Below are 18,534 nucleotides of genomic sequence, written 5' to 3' on the forward strand. Positions count from 1 at the left end.
TTTGTCCTTGTGGCCACTTGTTTTCGTCTCTTTTCTCCTCAGTCCGTCTCTCTATGTAAAGACAGGAGCTCATCTACCTTCAGTCCAGTACAGAGGAACACACCACCGCTCACCATGTTCACTGTTCTTTCCCTGCTTCTACTGACAGGAGCACACAGCGCGACGGCTCGTGAGTTAAAGTCACGTTTCTACTTTGTTTGATTGTATTCTGTGGATTTGAAGTTTAATAACGTTTTAAAGACATGATTTAAAAAGTTCGTGTTAGTGAACGTCATCGATCTCATGTAAGAAGGAAAGATTATATTCTATTTCTGAACAGATCAACTGAACAGGGACTTTTCTTTCTTTGGATCCTGACCGTTATTTGATTTCTTACTCTGGTCAGAACCATTAAGATCCACACGGTCCGAACTGGTTCTGGACGAAATGACGCATCGATTGAGAAGCTGTAAACAAATCAGGCAACGACTCAGTTTTCTTTTTTTATTGTATTCAGTAGATGGCGCTGTTTCCACATTAACAGGAAGCTGCTGAGGACAAACAGCTTCCTGTTTTGTTGGTACAATGTTCAACATCATGTAGGCTGATGAAGACCGTTATTGACGTCACTGACATGAGATATTAATAATTAAAGATCTGTTATCAATGTGACCTCCTCCTCAAATACAATCAACACACATTGTTAGTAACACAAAACACAAATTCATCTCTAATGTAAATGATGTCAGTGAAGAGAAGCAGGGAGACAAAGAATCAGGACGAGGCTGCCTCCATGATGAATAACTGACAGATGTCTGTTAATACTTTCTAATGTGATAACATCTGCACTGAAGCCAGACTGCTTGATGTGAGTCTGTCACAGAGATGAAGGTTTTAGCCTATATGTTTGCACACATGCACCAAGTGTACACTTACACTTTAGAGAACCTTATTTACACTTTAGAGAACCTTATGCTGCTGTTCTAAAAATCTGTATGTTAACTTAGTATTAGGAAATGTCTTGTGTTATCTGTTGTGCCTGTGCACCTTATATGTTTCATCGTGGGAGAGTGGGTAACGTCCTATCGAGTCCTTGTATGTCTTGAGCATGTGAAGAAATTGACAATAAAGCTACTATATCTTTTTTATCTCTATCTTTATTTTTTTACAGAAGATGTGCAGTTATCTTTACATTTTAAAAAGTGTATTAAAAAAACACTAGTTTATTTTCATAATTCAAGTTCTGTTTGGACTCATTATTAGATTCATAGTTATTTATAATGAAGCTTATGTTCAACATTTAAACATCAAGTCTCAATTACATGTCTTTGTCATAAGTATTTGACTTTGACATCTTAGGAATCAGTGCCAAACATACAGATGAATTATTTTCAGTCGATGGATCTGATTCAGAAATGTTGTTGACAACCTAATGAACATGTTGTCATATTGTTATTGTTGTCAAATATTTTCTGAGTCTATACATTTAAAACATAGTCAAGCCCTAACTGTAACAATGTCTCACTTTGTTTTGTTAACTGGGTCCAGAATAAATGTATATATGGATATATGGATAAATACTAGGGATGCACTGATATGAAAATTCTTGGCCAATACCGATCGTAACACTTACTACTAGTTGCAGTTAAGTAGGTAAACAGGACCAGAGTCTAGGTTCGTGGGAGCAGTAAAATAGTTAAACAATGGAGATATACATATAGTGAACACACCACAGACCATAGAATTGGTTGAAATGCCGGCTTCTTTTATATAAGAATAGAAAAAGTGAGCTGTGTTAGATAGAATAATAACTCCAGTTAAGTGCCGTGAACTGGAATTTGAATACTCAGAGAAAACAATATCCCTGTCCCTGCCATTTGGACAGAGAAACAATGTGCAGGTTAGCTAGGGTGTGCAAGAGATCACATGAATCATAATAATCATAAATGTGCTTAATTGACCAATCCCCATGATTTTGTTACTAGTCCGATAGTTTTGGAATGTGTGGTTGTCAATTTAGCTGTCAGGATTTTAGCTACTACAACATGTGTTGTTATGGTAGTTTTAAAGTGGAAAAAGTAAGTGGATCACTTTACCAACATGATTTCTCTGGTCTGTCTCACTTTACCCCTAAGCAGGGTCAAGGTGAGACACAAGACCACTTTTTTAAAAACAATGATATTTTCACCGCCCTGTGTCCTGAAGACATTCTGATCATTTCCATTGCTAGAAAACATCCTGAATTAATGGGAAATATGTACATTTAAATGATATATCATTTTAGCTCGCCTAGAGGGGAGCAAATGTAAAATATGTCTCACATCAGAATCAGAATCAGAATGTATTTATTGCCAAGTAGGTTTAAACCTACGAAGAATTTGCTCTGGTTATTGGTGCATACAATGAACATAGAACATAAAAACATACAAACAAAATAAATACAACACACATAAGAAAAGCAATAAAAAGAAACAATATATATTTACTCACTATTTACATCTTATTTACTCCCCTTTTATAATATTTATACAAAGTAACATTTATTTAGACATAAGCACATCTAAATAAAAGATATAATAGATAAAAGATATAAAAAGTGAAGTAAAAAGTGAAATGTAAAAAGTGAAATGCAAGACAGTGAACAGTGTCAGATTGCAATATGCAATGAAGTGCAGTGTAATATAATATAATATAATGTGTTAATTTAACACATCCTTGAGGTGTGGGGGTGGAATAAAAGTCAGAGTCAGGTGGGGGTCCCGGCCTTGTTGATAAGGCCAACTGCAGCCGGGAAGAAGCTGGTCTTGTGGCGGGCGTTTTTTGTCCTGATGGCACCATCATTGTCTTTGGCAGGTTGAACTTCTTCAGCTGCCGCAGGAAGTACATCCTCTGTTGACCTCTTTTGGTGATGGAGCTAATGTTCAGCTCCCATTTGAGGTCCTGGGAGATGATGGTGCCCAGGAAGCGGAAGGACTCCGCAGTGACGACTGGGGCGTCTCTCAGGGTGATGGGGGAGGGTGGGGCTGGGGTCCTTCTGAAGTCCACAACCATCTCCACTGTTTTCAGAGCATTGAGCTCCAGGTTGTTCAGGTCACACCAGGTCACCAGATGGTCAATCTCCCACCTGTAGACGGACTCATCCCCACCAGAGATGAACCCAATGAGGGTGGTGTCATCCGCAAATTTAAGGAGTTTGACGGACTGGTGACTGGAGGTGCAGCTGTTGGTATACAGGTAGAAGAGAAGAGGTGATAGAACACAGCCTTGAGGGGAACCGGTGCTAATGGATTTGAATTCAGAGACATACTTACCCAGCCTCACGCGTTGCCTCCTGTCAGACAGGAAGTCTGTGATCCACCTGCAGGTGGAGTCGGGCACACTCAGCTGGGAGAGCTTCTCCTGTAGCAGATTCAGGATGATTGTGTTGAAGGCAGAGCTGAAGTCCACAAACAGGATCCTGGCGTATGTTCCTGAGGAGTCCAGGTGCTGGAGGATGAAGTGAAGGGCCATGTTGACTGCATCGTCTACAGACCTGTTGGCTCTGTAGGCAAACTGCAGGTGGTCCAGGAGAGGGTCAGTGATGGCTTTGAGGTGGAACAGCATGAGGCGCTCGAATGCCTTCATCACCACAGAGGTCAGGGCGACGGGTCTGTAGTCGTCGAGTCCAACGATCTTAGTTTTTTTGGGGACAGGGATGATGGTGGAGGTCTTGAAGCAGGCTGGTACGTGGCAGGTCTCCAGTGAGGTGTTAAAAATGTCAGTAAACACCGGAGACAGCTGATAAGCACAGTGCTTCAGGATTGATGGAGAGACAGAGTCTGGCCCGGCTGCTTTGCGGGGGTTCTGTCTCCTGAAGAGTCTGTTGACGTCCCTCTCCAGGATGGAGAGAGTCGTCCCTGTGGTAGGGGAGGAGGGGGGGGATTCTGAGGTGGAGAGTTGTGGTAAGAAGCAGGCCCTTGCTGTGGTGGGGGAGATGCAGCTGATGGGCTGGAGTGTGGTTTCATGGGGGGTGGTTTCAGGACTGTCCCCTTGTCTATCGAAGCGACAGTAAAACTCGTTCAAGTCGTTGGTCAGGCGTGAGTCGTTAGTGGAGTGGGGGGCTCTGGGCTTGCAATTTGTAATCTGCCTAAAGGCCGGCGCATGCTTGTGCAACTGCGTCGGCGTCTTTTCACGCAGCTGTGTCGCAGGACTCTGTCATTAATGCTTCCCCAAGCTTCCCCAAGCGCTGCGCGTCTTATAAAGCAATTCCCCGCCAGAACACTAGGCGGAGTAATGTTTTTTGTCAAAGACGACCTTAGAGACGCCTTCTTTCTTCTTCGTCGATTGTTTATTTATATAGCCACAGCGGCTCCTCGTAGCCTTTTCTGGCGGACAAATCCTCCAGTCAGTGACGGGTTATCCAAGTGATCATACTTTCGGATCTCTTCTGCCAACCGCTCTTCTATTTGGTCCATATTCGTTCTTCTAAATCTTCCGTTGTTTCTGCCGGTATTATGTGGCATGAAACCGGAAATGCGACTCCGGAAAGGATGTAGTTAGCAGACCAATCACATCCCTTGCTGGCTGCGGGAGGCTTGCGGAGCTTTGCCGTCTAGTTAGAAAAATTGGGCGACGCACGTAAGCACGTAAGAAGACATACATAAGCACGGAAGGGGCCCGGAAGGGCTCTTGCGCTTGCAGGCCCTTGAAAACTCAGAAGCATGCACCGGCCTTAAGCCCTCTCCAGACAGAGGCAGAGTCATTGGCTGAGAACTTTTGTTGGAGTTTCTCAGAGTACAGTCGTTTAGCTTCTCTCACCTCCTTGCTAAACCTGTATTTCAACTCTATAAACCTGACTCTACTCCTGAACGCCTCTTCCTTCTCCAACCTTAACTTTTTGAGTTTTGCTGAGAACCAGGGTTTGTCATTATTGTAAAACACCCTGGTGCTTGATGAAACATAGCTGTCCTCACAGAAGCTGATATAAGAAGTCACAGCCTCTGTGTACTCATCCAGACTATTGGTAGCAGTCCTAAACACATCCCAATCTGTACAGTCAAAACACACCTGAAGATCCTCCACAGCTTCACTGGTCCACAACAGGTTTACAGAGTTGTAATTTCTGCCTGTATGCAGGAATCAAATGGACCATGACATGGTCCGAGAGTCCCAGTGAAGCCCGGGGGACGGCGTGATAAGCACTGCTTACTGTGGTGTAACAGTGATCCAGAATGTTCTCTCTGGTCGGGCATTTAATAAATTGTTTATATTTGGGGAGTTCACGGGTGAGATTTCCTTTGTTAAAGTCACAGAGGACAATCACTAAGGAGTCCGGGTTAGTCCGCACCACACACAGTATCTGATCGGTGAGCATGCGTTGTGCCTCTTGCACGTTAGCCTGCGGTGGAATGTACACACCGACCAGAATGAATGAAGCGAACTCACGGGGGGAGTAGAAGGGTTTGCAGTTTATGAAAAAATATCCAGATCAGGAGAACAGTGCTGTTGAATCACTGTCACATCGTTACACCAGCCAGAGTTAGTGTAAAAGCAGATACCTCCACCCTTCGTCTTGCCGGATAACTCAGTGTTGCGGTTCGCTCGGAAAAGTTGGAAGCCAGCCAGCTGCAGCGCAGAGTTCGGTACAGATCCACGTCTCCGTGAAGCACACAACGGAAGATGAGGAGAAGTCTCTGTTTTTACTAACTAGTAGCTTGAGTTTGTGAGCTTGTTGCACAGTGAGCGCACGTTGGAGAGGAATATTCCAGGAAGCGCTGTGCGAAGTCCCCGCCGGCGTAGATGCACAAGCACGCCGGCTCGATTACCTCTCATCCATTGCTTCACTGTGTGAACAAAGGTGAGCGCACCTTTGACCAGAATGTCCAAAATATCGACAGATGAGGCAATGAAAGTCGGAAATAAGTTATCCGCAGTTATGTCCCTGATGTTCATGAGCATCTCTCTGGTGAAAGAGATCCCGGTTTTTAAGCAGAAAACTGAATTAACTAACAAGACAAGACAAAACATCGCGCTTACACGGTTTGTGGAAGGAGATGGACCCAGATGCAGAGATGTTTAACAAAAAACGTATTTAATGTAAAAGGAACTAAACTAAACTCTAACTAACCAAAAACACAAGGAAGCTTACGAGAGGGGTTCAAAGTGAAGAGGCTCAGGGGATCAGGACAAGAACACAGAACAGCACCATGGATGACAGAGGGTAGATGAACAAACAATCCGACCACGACAAAGGGAAAGACAGAGGCTTATATACACAGGGAAGGCAGGGGTGATCGGCCACAGGTGCAACACATGAGGAGTCAGACAATCACATGAGGAGACAGACAATCACCAAGACAGGAAGTGAAGACAGAAACAACCCACAAGGAACAGAGAATACAAAATAAAACAGGAAACAGAAACCGAGTGCACACATGAAAACAACTTAAAAACACAAAACACAGAAAACACTTCACAAAATCTAAACTGTCAGATCGTTACACGCGCACCAAATCACCGAAGCAGCCATGCGCGGCGCCATCTTAGCATTACCCCGCTCTCCCCTATTATGCACATTTTACCACAAGTTGATATGGTTCCTTGGGGTCTTAATGAAATGTCTAACATAGTTTGGTAAAAATACCACAAGGATAATTTAAAACAGCACCTTTTTACCCTGTTCAAAACAGCCCTCCTCAGATTGACCTGACCCGGCCGCTACCGATGTACGACCGATACATCGGTGGACCACTAATAAATATATATTGATATATAAAGAGAGAGAAACCAACTATTGAAAGACTTTAAGAATAAAAAGTCTCATCGAGTAACTGGAAATTTAAGTAGTGTCACTTCACATTAAATACTTTGCAGTAGAAAATATTATTTTCTAATATTAAACATTTGAGTCGTTAGATTGAATCAATTTTTCAGTGGTAGCAGAATATTCAAAGTAAAGAGAGTCTGGACTCTGGAGCAGACGTTTTCTCTATGAATGTGTTTTTGTGTTTGTTTCCCTCACAACAGCTGAAGTTGTGTTGAATGTGCTTCATGTCTTCTTGACTCTGAGTGATTTATAAAACAGTCTGAAAACTAAAGTCATGACTTGAACTTTTTCTTGCAGGGATTCACTCTCTGAAGTATTTCCTCACTGGGTCGTCTCAAGTCCCAAACCTTCCAGAGTTTGTGGCTGTTGGTTTGGTTGATGACGTTCAGATCGAATACTATGACAGCAACACAATGAAAGCAGAACCCAAACAGGACTGGATGTTAAAGGCAACTGATGCACAGTACTGGGAGACGCAGACTGGGATGCTTTTGGGTTTCCAGCAGTGGTTCAAAGTCAGCATTGAAATCTTAAAGCAACGCTTCAACCAAACTGGAGGTTTGTTTACATTTCACTCTCTAATTATAACACAACACACACACACGACACACACTCTCTCTCACGCACTCACACACGGGCACACAATCACACTCACGCACACACAACCAAACACACACACACATAAACACACGCAAACACACACTCAAATATTCTTACACACACAATCACACACACACACATGAACACACACACACAATTACACTTTCACACCAAAACACATAATACAGTCACATATTCTTACAAACATTCACACACATAAACACTCACACATAATCACACATAAGCACACTCACACACACACACACACAATCACATTCACACATTTAATCACACAAACACACAGACATTTTCACTAATTAGATTTGATCCAATATATTTAATAATTAATCAAACATGTGATCAATACATTTTTAAGTGTGTGTATGTGTGTGTGTGTGTGTGTGTGTGTGTGTGTATGTGTGCGTGTGTGTGTGTGTTTGTTTGTGTGTGGTGAAGATGTGATAATAAAAGCTCAGATCTCTGTCTCTCTCTCAGGTGTTCACACTTACCAGCGGATGTACGGATGTGAATGGGACGATGAGACTGAAGAAGTTAAAGGTTTTGATCAGTATGGTTATGATGGAGAAGACTTCATATCATTGGACCTGGAGACAAAGACGTGGATCGCTCCAACACCACAGAGTGTCATCACCAAACTTGAGTGGGATCAGGATAAAGCTCGACTCGCTCAGAATAAGAATTACCTCCTCAAGAAGTGTCCTACAATGCTGAAGAAGTTCCTGGAGCATGGGAGGAGCTCTCTGTTGAGAACAGGTGACATCACAGAACCTCCATCAACTGAATGTTCCTCTTTCTTTCTCTGTGGCAGCGAACAAGAGCAAATACACAAACACCTGCTTGACTCAGTCTGCTCCCTGTCTGTTATCATCGCTCTGTCTCTCTCTCTCTCTCTCTCTCTCTCTCTCTCTCTCTCTCTCTCTCTCTCTCGCTCTCGCTCTCCCTGCTCTTTTCATACCTCTGCTCTGGCGACACCTAGTGGCCGCAGGCATCAAGCTCTTGGGTCGTCCATCCCATTGCTCTGAACACGATATCTCCAGAATGTGTTGAGGGAATTTCCTCAGATGTGGTGCAAACATTCACTTTGACTCAAGGATTAACTCACTTGATTTTAGTAGTCAAAGGTCAAAGGTCAATGTCACAGTGACCTCATGTTACTGTGAATGTGACATAATAGCACTGCCCCTAGGGAACTTCATTACATCTGGCACAGTTCACTTGGAGTCACTGATTAATGGATTAGACCGGGTCCTCTGAAGGAAGCCGTCCCTGAATTGAGACCCAGCCGGAGCGTCCTCCCTCCTCACTGCCCGACCGACCTGCACTCACTTTGCACTTTCACACAAAATACCAACATTAATCAGAAATGATCAGGACCTGTCCACTAAAGGAAGTTTACTTCATAAATACTGTGATATAAGACCTGTCAATAAATTGTGTGATATTACTTTTAGGTCATATTGTCCTCCCCAGTGTCTTTGCATCACTTCAGCCTCTGTCTCTCACTCACATCTCACAGTTTGTTCACTTGTCTCATATATTAACAGAAATGACTAATGAAACATAAATGGAATCAAACAGGAATGATATTATTAGTGTGCAATACATTATAATAACCCATAAACTGTCTTTCTTTTTCCTCCCCAGAGCTTCCCAGGATTTCTCTCCTCCAGAAGTCTCCCTCCTCTCCAGTCAGCTGCCACGCTACAGGTTTCTACCCTGACAGCGCCGTGTTGTTCTGGAGGAGAGAAGGGGAGGAGCTTCATGAGGACGTGTACCACGGAGAGGTCCTCCCCAACCATGACGGGACCTTCCAGATGAGCGCTGACCTGAACGTTTCCTCCATCTCCCCTGAAGACTGGAGGAGGTACGACTGTGTGTTCCAGATCTCTGGTGTGAAGGAGGACATCGTCACCAAACTGGACAAAGACTCAGTCGAGTCCAACAGAGGTGAGACTGGAACCAGTGATGACGCTGGGAAACACACATTTCATCTACAGTAACAGTCCTGCAGGTCATGTTGGCTGATGTGTAGCAGGAGAAGTTTTCTAACTTCCCTCTGCACCACAGACTGTTTATAAAAAGCTCTGCACACAGCGTCCAGCACACAAACAATAAAAAGTGACAGAATGTTGTCGATCGTTTGAGGAGGATCGCCACGAGAGAAAAACATGACACAATCCTGTTTGTGTTTTCACTGTAATAACTGAAATCATTTGTATTTTCTTTTTATTTCAGCCCAAAGTACCTCACCTGGTAAGTAAAACTTCTGTTTCTATTCTGTTTTCTTTTTATACTAACATGCTTTATGAGGACATCACGTCACGTTTGCACAGCAACTGAAAGTACTAACATGTCCAGTTTTATAAAACACCCCAACACCTCTTTGGTCCACTTTGTACTGGTCCACTTTGTACTGGTCCACTTTGTACTGGTCCACACTGGCGACAGTCAGGGAGGCGTTATGTTTTCAGGCTGTTCATCCGTTCGTCCCCACCTTGTGAACACGATATCTCAGGAATGCCTTGAGGGAATTTCTTCAAATTTGCCACAAATGTTCACTCAGGCCTAGTCTACACTACTGCCCATATTTATTTCAATGGATACGAGTCTCCCCACAGGAACCTGACCCAGTGCAGGACTCTAGTAAACCCTCTGTAGATTGGATAGGATTCATTTTGTGCTGAAGAGAGTTTTCAGGACTGTTCCCTGCAGTGTTGGTGGTTTGTAATGAAAGTGTCTGTTCAGAGGAGGATGGACTAATGATGTGTTTCTGACCTCACAGCTGGAAAAGATCCAGGTGCCTCAGAGCCGCTGAGATCAGGTGATGGAGGTTCTAATTCTTCAAGTGAGATTCCGTCCTGAACACAGTGAGTTGCTTCATCTGTTCAACAAAACTGACTCAAACTAAGTGCAAAGTAACATATGTGTGATCATGTGTAAAACCTCTGTTTGAATTAAAAATTAAAAAGCTGCTGAGAGCAAGGCACAGATCAGAAACCTCACGTTAATGTTAACGATTAAATGTTGAATTAAAACTCAAATATCAGCAATTAAAATGTTCATAAACCCAATATTTAGGGCTCAGCAATTTAAGATCAGTATATTTTTCTGAGTAAACTTCAATTTTACAGAGAATCATGGAAATATTAGGTCTCAATACAGTAAATACATCAAATACGTAGCTGTGTGGAACTGAACATTTTATTTTGTCTTTTTTCTCTCTTTAGGTTTATGGACAAGAACTCAGAGGACATTCTCTGAAGGAGAAGCACTTTTCTAACTCGCTTGCACAGTCCTATTTTTTTATGTTGACCAATACTATAGATATCTGCTTATGCGGCAAAGTCTTGTGATTCTCACTGTCTTCATATTTTACAGATAGGAGTTACATTTTTTGAATGAGAGCGTTTTGTTCGAGACAGCTCAGATCTCTCTCACACAGGTGCGGTCATTAGTGAAATACACACCCAGAGGAGGGGGGCCAAAGGGGCAAAGGGGGACAGTGGAATTCTTTATGTTAACAAATTCAGAGGAATTGACTAATACTGTATTTAGTGCAGTGGGTAGAGCAGACAGTGAGTCAGGTGAGGCATTAACTATAGTATTTCTTTTTTACTGCTGATTTTTTAAATAGAAACATACAGAGTCCTTCTTTCTCTCTCTGTCTGTATGATAGGGAGAGCACCACCTACTAATCAGTGTTAAAATAAAGTGAGCAATCTGTACCAAATCGCTCGCACTGAAAATTAAGTTGTTTTAACTCCACTGTACATTGTAAGTCATAATTATGATTCTTACTCCAAAATGTTTACTAATTAATCAAACATGTGATCCATACATTTTTAAATGATCAGAATGTTTATCGAGTAAAAATCGCAAATGTTTGCTGATGTTTATCAAATATTAGATTTAGTTGCTTCTTGTACTTTTTGATGGATTAAAAACAGTCACAGTCATTTTCACTTCTTTCTGATGTTTTCTTCAGTTTAAACAAGTAATTGATTAATTAAAAAAATACTTAATCAACAAGAATGATTAGTTTGAACCTTAAATATATAAAAGAAGCCGTAGAGCAGCAGATGAACGTCCCTGTGCTGACCCCAGTGTGTCCACAAAATAATAAACACAGCAGAGAATTACACGTTAGATTAGATTCACACAAACACAGAGTCAAAGCCAGAAGACATTTATATACTGTAGTGCTGAAAAGACATTTAACTTATGACCTGATCAGCAGAAAATAATAAAGATCAACAACTGTGAATGAGTTGTTATCAGTAAACTCAGTGGAAGGATGTGTTGTGGGTCAGAGAAGAACTCATGAAACTCAGGAGCAGATCAGGGGCTGATCCAGGATCAGCTTTTATCTCTTTAGGGTTTTCAACGTTTTCCTTGATTTTCAGAGAGAAACTCGCGAATCATGATGAAACAAATAAAACACGTTTAGGAGACGGATGTTTATGAGTGACTGTTGGGCCTTGGTGGAGGTTTGATCGATAAAAAGATGGAACCTGACAACTCCCCACATTTGAATATAAGCCATCATGATGTAGAGAACATGAGCAGCTTCAGAACCAGATTCATATCAATGAGTTCGGCTCTTACTTGCCAACTTCCCTTTTACGAAACACATCAAACCATCAGCAGAATACAGACAGAGACCTTCCCTCTATCGAAGCTCATGAGAAGCAGTACTCTACTGAAGACATGTCCTGCATGAGTAGATTTAGAAACAAAGTTGATCAGAACATTATCACATGTTCTTGTTCATCATAATTTAAGAAATCCAAAAATCGTCTCTAGATCAGGACACATTATCACAATAAAAATGGTGGTTTGAACTAATAACAGTATGCATAGGTCCTCTTAATTAATCTTCTTGAAAAAAACAACAATTCTCTTTCGGCAACAAGGCAAACGTTACGAGTAAAGACGGGTGGACCACGGTTATCTGAGGGTCATGAGACATTTAAAACACATTTTTCTAAATCAACATATATTATAATAACAGTATGAATCAACATCACAGACAAACAAACATAAAATAGACTTAAAGGCAAAATTTGTGTCTTTATCTTTGTGCAAGATAACGACTCAACATATTTCAGTAGCCTCAGCTGCTCTCTGCTTCTGTACAGAGTTAAAACAGACCTCACATATAAATCCTGCATTAAAACCTTCGCAGTAACAGTGACAGTAAGGCATGGCTTTTAAAACCACAGTTCACAAATCAATATGGCACATTCCAACTTCGACGGGGTCCATTTATGTTGACTTTAAACAAACATGAGCTCAACAACGTGCTCAGCTGATTCCCGTTGGTTCCAATGTGTCCACGCCCCAACAGTGATTTAACATATTCCTAAGCACAGAGGCGCAGAAACACATCGCAGTCCCCCGTGCATCGTGGTGGACGTGATGTAAAAAAACACCAGAGAAGAGAAGTCAGGCTCAGTTAAGTCTCAGCAGGAAGTGAGGAGCTGCCGTCAGTACTGAAAGGAGATGACAGAGTTCACTTTGTACACGTGGTACGAGCGATTCCAGAAAACCCTGGTGAAGTAGTTTGTGTACGGGGAGTAGTTCATTTTGATTTCGTGGCAGAATCGCCCGTGCTTGGAGAAGGAGTAGATCTCCCCTTTGTCATAGACGACCTGAAAAGAAGATACAGAAGATTAATCACAATATAGCATTTTATAAACGCATCTCATAATCACCATTGAATGAAAAGCAAGATAATGTCAGAATACACCGGCTATATGGAGGTTTAAAACTGCTTTAAGTTATTATATAAGTTTTTATCAAACAGTCCTCAGGGAGGCAGGTTGTGGTACAGGTTTAAACAAACTCACATGTCCATTGGCGATGTCCAGCAGGTCTTTGATCCTACAGCCCTTGTTGAGAGTAAGCTCTGTACAAATCGACTCCTCGATGATCACGTAGTTTGTCTTTTGAGACGTCAGGATCTTGTAGATGTCCTCTGCAGATCTCATTGCATACACCTGATAAGACTTCGAGGGGAGAAAAAAAGAAACGGACGATTAAAAGCTCAGGAAAAGACTTGGACCAAGGCTCAAGGAACCATTAGTGTAACATGAATAACTGTCTGTTACTAGATCAGCTAATCTGGAGGAAGGTAACTCTAAGACAAAGTGGTTTCTTTCTCAGCTGTGTCTCGTCACTCACGTCTTCACTCCTCCTCAGCAGGTTGATGTCAGAGTAAAGCGGTAAAGTGGTCACAGCTGAGCCTGAACACAGCTTCACTGTTCCCAGCAGCTGAGGACTTCCTGCAAACACAGCTGCCACTGGAGCCTGTGACCTGGAAGAAGAGAAGATAAGACACGTGACGCAACAACTACAACTTGACATCAATTTGTACCTCTTATTGATTTCATTTATACACATTCTAAATGCAATAAGAATAAAATAGAGAACAGAAAACAAAAAAGCAAAGACATATGACCTGATCCAGCTGATCAGCTCCACTGTATCTGGGTCGTAGAACTCCTGCAGTTCGGACAGATCCGCTAAGACCCGGGGGCAGTACTGCAACCCAGAGGAGAGCGGTACACAGCAGATGTTTAATTTGAATTGTTCAGAGTCTGATCGATGAAGGAAAAAGAGCTGAAGATCTCACCTCTCTCCATAAACTGAACCCAATGATGGTGGGAACGGCTGTGCTCAGGATCAGAGACTGCAGGATAAAATATAAATAACAATCTATAACTGAGGCAAGAACCTGAATGATTCATATGATATATGTTTTATGATTGAAAGAGCACAGTGGTTGTGTCACTCACCAGCACCACCGGGTGAATGGACCTCAGTTTAAGCCACTTAAACACAGTCATCCAGAGGTCCGGAGAACACACACCGAACGCTGTGAACATGCAGACGTATGGCGTCCACAAATACTTCATCCTGCGTGAAGGAAGAACACAGTCATTGATTCAAGTACTGTTGGAAACATCTAAATAATCTAAATGATTTCACTTTTTATTACGCTGACAGACTTACCCATCGAAGACCAGAGTGAGGCCTCCAAAAAGCAACGTGTGAAAAACGTGATAGATGACCTCAGGCTGCTCTCCTATTCGCCCATCTTCAAGTCTGAGGTTGGTTTTCATTGGCTGACCACTGCAGAGAAGTGAAACTGACTTCAGCATCATGACACCGAGCCTTCAACCAAAGGCCCCATTTTAGAGAGACGCCATATAGCATCATCGCGTTGTGAGTGATGTGGCACGAGCCTCTGACCTGAGTCTTCTGTAGATGGTCTGCAGGGTGGACAGCAGACACACAGTGAGCACCAGGAAGTAAAAGGGAAGAACTGAGGCCTGCGTCAGTCGCAGGAACAAATCCTGACCCGGACTCTGCAGAGTCTCCTGGCACAGGAGCAGGTTGGTGACAAAGTCCCTGACACAGAGGAAGCAAACATGTGGCTGTTAGAATAAAGCAGATCAAAATATACAGACTAATATAAAATAGACATTAGTCATAATCACAAAGGAAAGTAGATGATGAGTACACCCTGTGACTTGAGAGAGTTGTAACTCACGTTGTTGTGTTGAGTCCAAATTTTACTTCAAGGAACTTCAATATGAAGTCGCCGTCACTTACAGGTATAAGTTTCTGTAAATGGAAAACGCTGGTTATTGTCAGAACTCCCCCGATTGAATTAAACGTTTTTTTAAGTGGACAGAAAACTGTGATTTTACCTTGACCAGGTAACTGAAGGTGATCCCTGTGGTAAAGACCAGGTGGAAATGGAGGAAGAGCTTCATCACTCTGGCCACTAGAGGACCCATCTTCATCCTTTGCTGAGATACAAATACAGAAAACAACTACTTCTGATTAGATGTAGAGAAAATTGAAATCTTCACACCTGAATGTCGGCAAGCGAAGAAGTCTGAACTCTGTCGTGAGGGCGCAGCTAACTCTACCTGGAAGTACCTCGCGAGCACGGAGCCAATCAGGAGGCTGAGCAGCGGCGAGCTGAGCAAGGTCGGGTTCTGAAACTGGAACAAGTAGGCCAGGAACAAGGAGCTGAGGTACACTTTGTGGATATCAGCCATCTGTCGGCATCAGGGAAAACGGAGAAAACAAGAGACGAGAAGAGAAAAGGAAAAAGGACAATTATGAGCATAATTCAAATCAAAAGTAGAAATCAAAGACTCGCTTGTCGTGCGGTCAAAAGAAGTAGTTCAACATTCTGTTACCTTACGTGACGGCACCAGGTCGAAAGAGTCGAGCAGGAACAGACAGAGGCCTTGGATGAAGAGCACATAATGGCTGTGTTCCCACACCAGGAGGAAGGTGAAGGTGCTGGCACTCATGGTGAGATAGCAAAACATCTGGAGAGAAACATAAGATGGTTGTTCGAGTCCCCAGGGGAGAAAGGTGTGAAGGAAACTCCTCTACTGGCAATGGAGAAGCAGTATATACACCCACTCATTTCTGTGTTAAAGAGGTACAAGTTATTATGAGAGGCTCACCTCAGTGGCAGAGCAGATATTGTTACTCAGGAATCCGGTCAAAGCCGCCACCTGACAAGAGAAGTAAGGCAGAGCCCAGTTGTCCCGCAGTGGAAGAGCATGGTCCACTTTGGTTGTGTCTGTTCTGTGGGAGGAAGAGTTCAAAAAAGAGGATAAGGATGAGAGAAGAAACACAACGAGGGACGCAGAGAAGCACCGAAGTGCGGCGGACATCATCTCACCTGTTGATCACGTACCAGGCCACGGCCAACATGCCGGCCACCCACGTGCCGCTCATCACCCAGCTGCACACGAACAGCGCGGTGACGTAGACCGCCTGGAGGCCGAAGACAGCGCCGACATAGAAGTAGATCGGCTCCACGATGTCCTGGAGGCACAGGGACACAAACAGGTGTTCGGTCACAGCTGAGGACAGACAGTGGTACCCCCCCCCCCCCCCGGCGCCAACCAGTGTACACCTGTGTCACGCAGACTAAGAAGGACTGAGACATTCCTGTTTAAAGCTAAATGACTGACCTGGCTCCCTGTGACTCTGTACACAAAGCTAACGATGAGCTCTGGATACAGAGACAGACGCTCCACTGCGTTGATGGTTTGACCTGAGACGGTCCTGTTGTCTATCATCAGCTCATAGAAGCCTGGAGAACAAGAGAACATTAGAAAAGGATTTGGTCAGAGCAGAAGAGGGGGAAGGGAGAAGTCTGACGTCACATTTTCTTTCCTCGATAAGAAGCAGAAATGAGGTGAACCTTTTTCAAACGACGGGGCCGCCAGCAGCTGCTTGTAGTAGTAGTAGTAGAGCCCACTGCCGGCCTGGAAGGTGATTTCACGTTCCAGCTCCTGAGGGGGATTAAAAGTGAGTTTTAGAACGATGACGTGACGACAGTTGTAACGGACGCACGTGAAAACAAGGTCACCCACCTGTCGAGTGGAAAACCAGAACTTCCTGTCGTGGTATGTTGAGAGATACACAGCGTAGAGAACGCCACAGGCAACCGCCGCCAGACAGCCGAAGAACACCCTCACCACACGCTGCAGGAAACCGGCTGAGGAGCAGAGACACACCAGTTCTTTAAGTTGTGTGCGTTTCTGGTGTTGTCCCTGAGAGCTTCTTACAAAAAACACCTTGTATGTGTGTGTGTGTGTGTTTGTGTGTGCATGTGTGTGCACGTACTTGACGAGTTTCTGTCTTCCTGCCATGTGCTCGCTCGTTGTGGTAACTGTATGGGTTTTTGTATAGTGTCTATTGGTCTCGACCTCACAATGTAACGTGCCCTGAGATGTAAAGTTAGTATTTGGCTCTAAACACATAAACCTAACTGTAGAGAAGTGACTGAGCTCCACAGGGGGTCATCAGCAGGAGGAACACCAGCTGACTCACACTGAGGTTGCATGTCATATCAACTTGAACTCACATGTAGAAGACATCCGGGAGGTTTTCCCTGAAGCTCCGGGTGGGTTCGAGTCCCCCTGTCTCTGTCCCCCGTCCTCCTCTTCACCTCCATCGCTCCTCTGCTGCGGGGCATCGTCCCCTGCACCGCTGGAGGCTGTCACCGCCTCGTTCGGACCTGATCAGGCATAACAACAAGCAGACATCTTCACCTGCTTCTCTCTGGAGGAGGTGTCTGACCTCCCGGTGCTGACCCGGTGTTCGGTTAGCGAGCAGCCGAACTCACCTTCAGTCTGCGGCTCCGGCTCAGCCTGGCTCCGCTCGGGGTCTGCATCCCCCTCCTGGATCCCCGTCTTCCGACCTCTTAACTCGTTCATGACGAGGGTTAGTCCCGGGAGAGCTGTGCTCTGTGGAGGGGCGGCAGCATGCTAGCTAGCAGGCGGCTAGCTGAGCCCAGGTCCCACCGGCGGGGCTCGGCTTGGAGCGACGTGCCGAGGTAGGTGATGACAGGCCCGGGTACAGCTTCACTCCTCCTCTGGGGGGACTTTTCTACCGCGGAGATGAGAACGACCATCGGTGGTGTCGCTGTGTTGAAGCGGTGTTAGCTGTGCAGGAGGAGGAGGAAGAGGGGGGGAACTGAAGTGCCTGCTGCCGGGCTGGGACCGGGACGGAAGGTTTTGACTGTGGCACCGCGGTCCAGCAGCGGCGTCTTCCAGCTCAGTTTTCCCGGGGATGGCAGTCAGAGGACGGCCACTTAACCTCGGAACCACCGCTCTCAACCTCCGTGATTACACTAACACACATTCTATTGATAATGTTTGTATATTTAATTTATGTAAATACACGAACAGACACTTTATATTTATTGTATAGCCTCCATGTCATGTGACCCAGTTTCCAAACGTATATACAATTGTATATCATGTTCAGTTTTGTTCACACAGGATAAATCTATTCTCATTGAATCTTAGTGCGTCTTTTATTATATATTAACATTTTTTATTGAGAAATCGACTTTTCTTCCGATAGATCAGTTCCCTCCATGTCACGTGACCCAGTGTCTCCTTGCACCTTGTAAACATAGGAAAAGAATCTTCTCATAGAATTTGAAGGAGGAATTTATTAAATATCAGTATTTCAATTTAAAAATTAGGCTCCATGCTGCACCAGTAAGCAGCTGGGACAGAGTATTACTGCAGTTCAACACCTTCATGTGACCCAGTGTCTCTGGACTTCTGCCGCTTTGC

At 43.9% G+C, this 18,534-nt stretch overlaps 2 protein-coding genes across 3 annotated transcripts; one reads left to right on the forward strand and one right to left on the reverse strand.

Annotated features, from left to right (window-relative positions):
* Window positions 1-7: 7 nt before the first annotated feature.
* On the forward strand, window positions 8-11,361 carry LOC128461390 (major histocompatibility complex class I-related gene protein-like). The gene is made up of 7 exons (XM_053446307.1): window positions 8-169; window positions 7,082-7,342; window positions 7,880-8,158; window positions 9,050-9,352; window positions 9,641-9,658; window positions 10,188-10,272; window positions 10,633-11,361. The coding sequence occupies exons 1-6, from the start codon at window positions 115-117 to the stop codon at window positions 10,265-10,267; spliced, it is 996 nt and encodes a 331-aa protein (XP_053302282.1). The 5' UTR covers window positions 8-114; the 3' UTR covers window positions 10,268-10,272; window positions 10,633-11,361.
* LOC128461355 (probable C-mannosyltransferase DPY19L4) lies at window positions 10,811-17,936 on the reverse strand. Of its 2 annotated transcripts, none has more exons than XM_053446241.1 (19): window positions 17,574-17,936; window positions 17,313-17,465; window positions 16,819-16,943; window positions 16,647-16,737; window positions 16,414-16,535; window positions 16,119-16,264; window positions 15,898-16,021; window positions 15,622-15,756; window positions 15,346-15,477; window positions 15,121-15,246; window positions 14,961-15,034; window positions 14,660-14,818; window positions 14,420-14,539; window positions 14,203-14,323; window positions 14,040-14,096; window positions 13,866-13,948; window positions 13,589-13,721; window positions 13,255-13,413; window positions 10,811-13,056 (listed from the first exon to the last, which is right to left on the reverse strand). In XM_053446241.1, the coding sequence occupies exons 1-19, from the start codon at window positions 17,662-17,664 to the stop codon at window positions 12,892-12,894; spliced, it is 2,316 nt and encodes a 771-aa protein (XP_053302216.1). In that variant the 5' UTR covers window positions 17,665-17,936; the 3' UTR covers window positions 10,811-12,891. The 2 variants fall into 2 exon arrangements, with proteins under 2 accessions (XP_053302216.1, XP_053302218.1); XM_053446243.1 differs by having other exon boundaries at window positions 15,121-15,222; window positions 17,574-17,935.
* Window positions 17,937-18,534: the final 598 nt, after the last annotated feature.

Source organism: Pleuronectes platessa, chromosome 18, assembly GCF_947347685.1.
Source record: "Pleuronectes platessa chromosome 18, fPlePla1.1, whole genome shotgun sequence".
Taxonomy (NCBI): Eukaryota; Metazoa; Chordata; class Actinopteri; order Pleuronectiformes; family Pleuronectidae; genus Pleuronectes; species Pleuronectes platessa.